General features: G+C 35.1%; 1 protein-coding gene and 1 long non-coding RNA gene across 2 annotated transcripts; one reads left to right on the forward strand and one right to left on the reverse strand.

The window, feature by feature from the left end:
- Positions 1-44: 44 nt before the first annotated feature.
- Positions 45-872, reverse strand: LOC131003090 (uncharacterized; the record flags this gene model as incomplete). The annotated part of the gene is made up of 1 exon (XM_057929568.1): positions 45-872. A coding segment is annotated over exon 1 (828 nt), but the record flags the coding sequence as incomplete, so codon positions are not given.
- A 3485-nt stretch (positions 873-4357) lies between these two features.
- Positions 4358-7794, forward strand: LOC131003091 (uncharacterized). The gene is made up of 2 exons (XR_009094533.1): positions 4358-4924; positions 5103-7794. It is a non-coding gene; the product is annotated as an uncharacterized LOC131003091 (long non-coding RNA).
- Positions 7795-10000: the final 2206 nt, after the last annotated feature.

Here is a 10000-nt window from a genome sequence, read left to right on the forward strand (position 1 = left end):
TGGCGAGTGAGATGAGCTGCCCAAATGGAGATAGATTCCGAGACAGCGGTTAACTTCTCTGTAACAGAAACTCCATGAAGGTTGGTCCAGCAGTCGCGAACAATCTTGGGAAAGTCCGGTTGAAGGCACCATTTATTTTCAAAGCGGAAACGCCGGGAGACCAGAGGAGCAGCCACACCTTTGCACCACAAGAGGAGGGGTACATGGTCGGAAATAGGGACCGACAGAGGCATGAGAGTTGCGTCAGGGTAGAGAAGTTTCCAGGCGGACGTAGCCATACCACGATCGAGTCTTTCCTCAACTGAGTGGGCAGTTCCCAGACCACGGGACCACGTATATTGGTGACCCGTAAGAGGGATATCCGAGAGACCGCAATCCATGATAGCGGATCTAAAACCAGAGAAGAGCCAGTTTGGGTGATCCACACGACCCCTTTTATCCCCGGGATCAAGGAGGTCATTGAAATCTCCTGCAATAGCCCACGGTAAGGAGTTGATGGCGGACAGACGCCGCAAGAGATTCCAGGACTCGCGTCGACGGCCTCTTTTAGGGAAGCCGTAAAAACCGGTGAAACGCCAATCACCTTTAGTATCAGTGATGATCATGTCGATGTGGTTTTGAGAATAGCCAATGAGCTTACAATGGGCCGAAGATTTCCAAAGTAAGCAGATTCCACCACTCCTGCCAATACAATCAATAGCAAAACACCCTTCAAAATTTAGTCTAATCTTAATCTCCTCAATACGATGTTTGTGGGAAATGGTTTCGCATAAGAAGATGAAGTCGGGCCTGTGAACTCGCACGAGTTCCCGGAGAGTAGGAATTGCGAGGGGGTGGCCCAGCCCCCTGCAATTCCAACTTATAAGATTCATTGGGTCCGGCCGACCCCGAAGCCGGAGTCCGCCGATCGTAAGAGGTGGGCACCTGAGACATCCTCGGACGAACCGGCGGGAAAGATCTCAGATGCGAAGGAGGTATCAATAGCTTCCGATGCAACGCTCCGACGTCGTTTCCGCTCATCAGCGTGGAAGGCGGATTGGCCGTCTATCAGCATTGAATCCGACGCGCAGATCGCGTTGCTAATATCTTGGAGTATCAGACGTTGCGGGATTTGAGGGGCAGTTATGCGAGGAATAAGAGCGTTACATGCAGAAGGATACGGATCCCGGGAATTGCGCTCTTTCCTTTTTGGTTCTGTGCATGGCGGCTCTGGTGAAACCCTAGCATCCGCCGCCTTTGTGTTAGGGTTTGCTTCGTCTCCTTCAGTCCTAAGCCATTTATCTCCGGCCAAAGGTAATGTCCGTCGATCAGCGGCCTTTAACCACGCACCCCATTCTCTCTCCTTGTCCTTGATGTCGGAGTTGAACATCAATTCACAATAGCTTTCCGAGTGACCCAGTTTTCCACAGAGGAAACAAAAGATGCCAAGGCGTTCATACTTAAAATTAACGGTGAAGGATGATCCGTCTTTTTGCTTTAGTTTTTTGAATCGCCGAAGAGGCTCATCAACTCTGATACCTACACGAACACGCATATACTGGCGCCAAACACCAGTCGAATTTGAGCTGTCATACTCCAGGAATTTGCCTATGAAGTTTCCAAGAACGCGGCCAACCCCTTCCGTCAAAAATCCCGCTGGAAGGTCGTGGATCTGGATCCAGAACGGAAGAGTGTCAAGGGGAACATTCAACGGAAATTCCCCTCGTTTGAGACGGTGGAGGATTAAAGGGAAGTTGCCGAACGCCCACGGGCCCCCTTCAAAAACCCGAAGAAGATCTATTTCATGGAAGAATTGGAAAATGAATCTTCCTTGGCCAATGTCCTTCATGAACACTCCCTTGCCTGGTCTCCACACGCTGGCCAATCTACTTCGCATGAGGCCGAAATTGATTGGTTGTTCGGTGAGAAAACGTCCCACCAAGCATAGCTCGACATGGACGGTGGAGTCTTCTGTGACAATATCATCAAGCACAAGTTCATCTTCTTCATTTGATAGATGGATACCAGCCAATTGTTCCTCCATTGTAAGGCAAAGCAAGCAAAAAAAACGAGGATCTCAACGGGGAGAAAAAACCAAGGATCTCAGAATCACTACTAGAAGAATGCTAATAGTCTATTAGAAAAATGAAATAACAAAGTCTTGTAGATTATTAATACATGAATTCATATAACAAAGTCATTTACAGAGATATAATGTGCATAACACTATACATATTGTGCACAAAATATTACTCTCTTGGTCCACTAATTCATGACATATGAGAAAAAACAAGAATTTTAAGAAAAAATGGAGTATTATTTATTAGTTGAGTGGAGAAAGGGACTCACAGAGTGTATTGTTTATTAATTGAGTGGAGAAAAAATGTATTGTTTATTGAGATCCACCAATTAAAAAATGTATAAATAGTTACTAAAAATGGGTAGGACATGAATTGATGGATGGACCGAAAAGAAAAGTAGGACGTGAACTTAATTTGTTTCTTTTATATACAATTTTTTTTTAAAAAAATAGACTTAAACTTAATTTGTTTCTTTTATATACAAATTAAGGCTACTTCGCCTCAGAGCAGCTATGAGGCAAAGCTGTATTCTGGCGACGTTTCCAATGAAGATGCAATTTAAATAATTTCAATTTCTAATTTATTTTTCACTTTAGTTATTGTGATTCCCAAATTTAAATTTAATGAAATTTTAAATTTTAAATTTCGAAATTGGATGTTTATTTTATTTAAAATTTGACATTTAAAATTGGGATGAAAAATCGATAGAGCCACCTTATAATAGTTATTTTATTTATAATTCAATATTTAAAATAATTTAATTATTATTTTTTGAAAAATGTAATATGTTCGTGTTAAATCAAGACACATAAAACTACTAGAGCAAAAAATCGAGAAACCAGGTGAAGAAAATAGCTTTCGACAAGAAAAATAACAGCTAATAAAGATTTCGCATGTCCAAGGTTTCTTTTGGTCCAGCCTTTGACTTAACACTCAAATAACCAGGAATAATTAATTTGATGAATTTGAACGCTAATAATAAACGAAAAATGAGAGAAATCAAAGAGAGAATGGAGTTTGTATTGCTTGAAGATGTGTTTTACAATATTTTTGGGGAATTGCTCAAGAAAAGTGCGTGTGTTACAAATGAAATCAACGTTGGTTATTTATAAATGCTAAACAAGAGCCAAACTGTATTTTCTGTCATTCCCATGTAAATCACCAAGCAGTTATAATAATCATATATATAGATCCCGGAGAGAATTATTTAATTTAAACTCTTAAATCATTAAGATCTACAATTGATTCAGATGTATTCTAAATAAAATTTAGACACTTGCAATGCAATTGCTTAAAAATAAATTTTAACCTTTAAATTATAGGTATATCAATGATGTAAATGCGATCCTAATTTATATTCTAAAAATGATTTACCACCTAACCACTCCTTGTACATACAGGGAGAGACCCTAATCATTTTTACGTGACTTAAAATACTTCTAAAAGTCAAGTAAGGAACCAGAAGATCAATATTGAAATTCTCTCCCCTCTCAAAAAAGAAAATATTGGAAAATCTCTCTTGTCCAACAGAGTAAAAATGATGAAAGTGGGCGGAATTCTATCCCATTTTCCATTTATTTGCACCCAAAAATCACTTTCTTTCTCAAAGAAAAACTCTCTTATTTATGGGCTCAAAATGTAACTTCACTCCTAAAAATTGAGGACGAGCTTAATGTTAAAGTAAATTTCACAAATAAATCAAATTATTTGAGAGTGGTCAACATCGCCATCAATAGTTTTAAACAGTGGCGGATATATACTACTGGTATATATTTAAAGATTTCTTGAATTGTTGAAAACTTGAAATATGTTTGGTTTGGTCAAACCATCTTTAAAGTTACAAAGATCGTAAAGCTTCAAATATTTGTTCTGAACTACCCAAAAGTTCCTACAATAGTTATTACATATATGTACGTGTGGTTGTGTAATAATAATAATAATAATAATAATAATAATAATAATAATAATAATAATAATAATAATAATAACTCCACGAATGGGCATTAATGTTGAATTATAGGTACGGTTGTGAGGACAGATTGTAGACCGTTGGATGAGCACGATGATGCATCACAGCCGCACGTATGATGAAGGCGTAAATGTACTCCAAAATTAGCTGATCATTTCACATCATAATATCACATAATCCTGAGAAATAATTAATTGGATGAAACGTAGTCAGGCTTTTTTAATGGCCCAATATTCTTCTCGGGATTGTTGGAAAAGACTTCCACTTCTCCTATATATACTGCCCTCTCCTCCCCCCCTAAACCTACAACTACGATTTCATCTCTCTCTCTCTTTCTCTCTCTCATATAATCATATTCTCTCACTCATTTTGGAGAAACCCTATTTAGGGTTGACCATACCCCTTCTCTTGAGAAATGAGCCTCTCCTTATTCTTCCACAGCTTTCTTGAACTGCGCCGAATTGTACGTCGCCGCACCGGAGGCGATGCAATCGTATGCGGTTCAATAAAGCTGTGGGAAGATACGGTGAGGCTCACCCGGAATTCCACTTTCATTGCATGCTTTATTTCCCCTTTTTCTTGCTCCATTCAATTCCTCCAAATCCACAGTTGATTTCTCGGTTGATTTAAAATTACTTGTTCTTGATTTTTTTTAAATTAAAAAAAGGGGGGGGGGGTTATTGAATTGATGTTTTTGAGAATTAATGGTGACAGGCCCTCAACCACACAAGAAGGATAAGAGAAAAAAAGGAGAAAGATCTGTGGGCTGTTTTATTTGAGATCTTTACATCCAAATAATACCAAAAAAAATATGTATAACCAAAAGGAGTGAGGGGTTGTATTGGGTAGCTATGATTGGTGGGGACTGGTAATTACATAATTTTTTATTGTACAGGTATTATTCTCTTGTTATGTTTCTCAACTCCTTTATTTTTTATTCCATTAATGTGTGTAAAGTGTAATGTTGATTATGGTAATTTTGAAACACAAGTTCATGTGTGATATATATGTTGTGCAATATGAAAATCCATTTGAAGCTAGAGTGTTTAAATTAATAAAATGTGAAAATGTAGAGATGGGAAGAATGGACCACATAGAATTGATGAAATGGAAGCAAGAGAAGCTATGGATGGAAATGGCAAAGCATGTTGCTGAAAATGGGGGATGCCTTTGTAAGTGCGAGGTAGATATAGCATTTACCAATGGTGATTTCACCTTGGTAAGGGGTAAAAAGTCAAAATGTTTGCAGAAGAAAACCAAACAAGTTGAAGAAAACTAGGTTGCCACCCCCGACCCCCACACAGGTAAAAAGACATTCTAGTAGTATGAAAACAACAATCTTGTTTTGTCTTGTTAGGGCCCTAATGCCTCAATATCAGATACTAATGTTCCTGCCCCTCCTCTTTAATATATCAACCCCACTCTCTATTGGGATAATCAACATCTTAGTGGTATCATATTATAATTAATTAGTGCTGCTAACTTTCTTTTCTTTACAGCAAGGAAATTATTCAATCAATTAGTGCATGGCTTGCTTTCTTCTCTTTGCTTTAATTACCTCTTTCTGTGTGTGTGGTGAAAGATCAATATATATGGGCATGGATGAATGTATTTTTAATAAATTATCAAGTATATAAATATAGTTGGTTTTTTTTCTATTAAAGTGAAAAGTATTTGTCTGATGTGCAACGCATTTCTGCTTTTGGTTATAAAGATAAGAGGTAAAAGGTTGATCTCCCTCTGCTCTTTATCCATTTATGGTTGAAAAGTGGAAATTAAAAGACAGGAAAAAAAGTAGTGATTTGATCCAAGGCGATCTCGCTGCTGATATGGGTGTCTTGGATGAATTCAGTAAGAAACCCAAAACCCTTTTTCCATAATCATTAATTGAAATCCAAATCACATTCTTAATTGAAATTGAATAATGGGAAGTTGGTTGTGCGTAGATAGCAACGCGACGGCGTCGATGATGCTCGCTGTCTCTCTCATAATTGCGTCGTGTGTTGGCAATCTTTATCTCCTTTGATCACGGATGCTGCTCCCTTTCCTCATTCATTTGTTTCGTACTATGTTATGTACACTCCATTTCTACTCAACGCCTCTTTTCAATCTAAGCTTCACCACTTCGGATTCCGCCTCTGCCTTCCCAATTCAACTTCACTGTCACTGTCACGTCTTTCAAATATTCCACCAATATCTTATTAATGCTCCCATAGGTGCACATCCACCAAAAAATTACTCCCTCCGTCCCACCCAAGGGAAACAAACGACTCACCTTCGTTGGGACGGCTTCAAAAGGAATGGAGGGAGTACTTATTATAATTAACTGAAGGTAAATAAGCTCACATTATAAATAATGTTAATTAGTGATATATTTGAGAGTTTAATGTTGGAATTATGTATGAATAAGCTATCATTGCTAAATTGCTAAAATTAATTAGGGATATATAGTAAGATCAAGAGCCTCATAGTTTGATGGTATCAATTGCATACGAGTTGATGGCTTTTTTATTTAATAATGATGATAATATTAACAACAGCGGGGGATAAAGATTCGTATAAAGACGGTACACATAAATTCATATTTCAAACATTTACTATATGATTTGAATGTGAATATAGGTACGTATTATTTTGATGTCGACATAGTTTTGGTGGGGAGGGATAAGAAACAACCTGATCCGGGGAGACGTGAGAAGATTAATTTACATGCATTTGTAGTGCTGTCAAAGCAAAATTTAGAATGATTATATATGAGCAAAATTTTTGTATAGCCGTAAAATGGCCATTGTTTTTTTTTTTTTAATTAATAAATAATTAAATTTAAAGGTTACGTGATATTTTTTTTTTTGAAACCACAATGTTACAATTTCCATTATGGAGTACTATCTAAATTGCACGACATTATAATTACAAGATAGAGTAAATATGTGCAAATTAACCATAATGTACCTTCATTTCGAATTGGCAAGGAAACAAAATCAGTCATTAATTTTCCATCCTTTGTTTAATAGTTCCATCTATCCTTGCATTATTTTATCTTTTAGTTTCTTGGAGTTTATTTTATTTTATTTTATTTTCTAGGTCTACATGTATAGTTTTCCAGATTTATTTTTCATTTTTTGGGTTATTTTTAATTCCAGTATTTATCTTTTATTGTTTATAATTTTGGGGGATCTTTTAAGTTTTGGTTTATTTCAAGGTGGGTTTATTTTTAATTTTTTATTGTTAATTTTTAATTTATAATTGCATATAAATTATTCAACTTTAATTCAACAAATTGTTATTTTATACACGAACTTTCAAATATGTATTAAAATTACACATTTTTTTTATATACTCGCTCAGTTTTCGACCATATTTTAGGCATAAAACAATGTCGTTTTCATTCGACTCTACAATACATCGATTCTATTTTTTTACAATATCATATTTATGTCACACGAGCATATTTATGCCATGTCACCACGAAAAAAATCGGTGACTATGCAAAATGAGAAAAAAAAAAAAAATAGGTGAGTAATTTTAATATAGATTTTAAAGTTTGTTTGGAAAATTAGAATTTGTTGAAAGTTAAGTCATTGTATGCAATTAACCTTTTCAAATAAGGGTTTATTTTAAAATGTTTTTAATTAATCTTTTTTTCAAGGATTTTTAATTAATTTTTTATTAGGCTTAAAATGTTTTGATATTTTTAGATTATTTACACATATTTTTAAATATATATTTTTCTTATTTAGAGTATCCCTTCTAGACTATTACACATATTCAAACAATAAATATCTTTTCATCACTAGGTTTTATATACTATCATTACACAATTAAATTTCAATGTCTAACACATCGCACATCCATAAATGGAGTACTTATTATATACTATCACTATTGTTATAATTGGACAAGTTATATATTATAAAATAACTAATAAGAAATTCCTGATATAATTGTATAGACTGTATATTAAATAGTTATTATATGAGCTAATTGTTAAAACAGGCCGTAACTTTTTAGTGTTTTTCGAAAAAAAGACCATAAATTACAGATCAAATTTGAAAATAAGGACTATACATAGTTTCTATTTCTTACATTTACACTCGTATTTAACATATCAAAATGTGGACTATAGCTTTCATCACGGCCCAAAATATGAGTGTAAATATAAAAAATAGAAGCTATAGGCCTCATTTTCAAATTCTGTAACATATAGCCTCATTTCAAATTTCGTAACATACAGTCTTCTTTGGTAACATGTACTCATGTTTTAACAATTAGCTCGTTAATTGTATCTAGCTAGGGTATGTTTTCGTAATCTAATATTATTGGATTCAATCCCGGCACTACAAAAAAAGTTTCTACTAGTGACATGAGATTTGGTAGCTATGCATGTCACAAAAATTAGTGACATTTGAAAATGTAACTATTAGTGATTAGCTACACCATCAAATGCCACTAATTTTTATGACACACATAATAGTTACCAAACCTCGTGTCACTAGTGGAAACTTTTTTTGTATAGTGCGGAAGCAGCTATTCCCTACTTCTTAATTAGGGCATGATACAACAAAATTCTGATCGAGTATGTGCATCTGTATATACTAGCAACATGAATATCCAATTTCAACTAGAAGAAATAGATTGTCAACCGAAAAGTAAAGCTTACTGCATGTGAATGTACATAATAAAAATCTGAATCTATTACCTTAGAGAACGTGTATGTCTTTTTAATTAGAACTAGTTAAATGTGTGTGTGTGTGTATATGTATAGACTGAGGGCGATTCAAATATAAACATTTCTTATTCTATAAAGGTGCATGTGTGTGTTATCAAGCCTTTTATGTCGAATTCAAGCTGCTTTGTTTTCTTGGCACACATACAGCTGCAGTTTATGAAATTCTATATATGCATATATATTGCAGGAGAAATTTCATTAAGCAACATATAGCTGAAATCATTTATGGAACAGGGTGTGCCTCCTACCATAAATAATATACGCCTCGTTAAAAAAAATACGCAATTATCTTTACAAATACACACGAGATGCATCCAGTTCGAAGATGGGTTGATTCTGATGAAAAACTCATCTATATAGTATTACTCTGATCAAGAAAATGTACATTGCAATAAATTGAATCCAATTACTGAACTGCACGAGGCTATATATAAACCAATCATTTAATTATATATGGAAACTGAGTCTAGCTATAAACCAATAATCTGTATGAACAAATGCCTCAATATTATATATATAGAGAGATATATAGCCAGATCTAACTAACGAGCTATAATGTGAAGTATAACTAGCTAGATTCCAAATAAACTGATCTAATTCCCGTGCTACCCATTATATAAAATCAATGCATCATTTGGAACCACTGGTAGAGAAAGATCCAATCCAATGGTGATGAATTGTTCTGATCATGAAATGCAGTATTTGATGGCACAACGAAATTATGTGCATGAATGTTAATTAAAAAAAAAAAAGGAAGATTTGGAGAAGAAATTAATTTAAATGAGTTAGTGAGATTTGATGTTGAAGCAGGACATTAGAATTGATAATTGGGTAGGTGTGGTGTAGTTGAGAGAAGCAATAAGCATTGATAGCTTTGTCACAAAACTTCACCACCTCTCATGAATGGACAATCATGAGTTTCAGTTATGATGTATGCATCTATATATCTATGTGAGGTGTGTGTGTTTCTTGCCAGTTGCTATATGGAAGCACAAAATAAGCCCCAATCTTAGCAGAAAGTGACAAAGGTTAACCCTTTTCACGGAAATGAATGAACATTTGTGCGTGTGTGTGTGAGAGAGAGAGAGAGCAGGAGAACAAAAAGCAAACGATGAAATGTCAATTATTGATGATAAAGAAGGGGGAAGCGAATGGAATCTTCTCTGCTACATCTTTCAGTTTATCTTTTCACCATTCTCACTAACCACATGCACCTCTCAGAAAACAAGCAGTAAAAAGATT

This window comes from Salvia miltiorrhiza, unplaced genomic scaffold, assembly GCF_028751815.1.
Source record: "Salvia miltiorrhiza cultivar Shanhuang (shh) unplaced genomic scaffold, IMPLAD_Smil_shh fragScaff_scaffold_66:::fragment_2:::debris, whole genome shotgun sequence".
NCBI lineage: Eukaryota > Viridiplantae > Streptophyta > Magnoliopsida > Lamiales > Lamiaceae > Salvia > Salvia miltiorrhiza.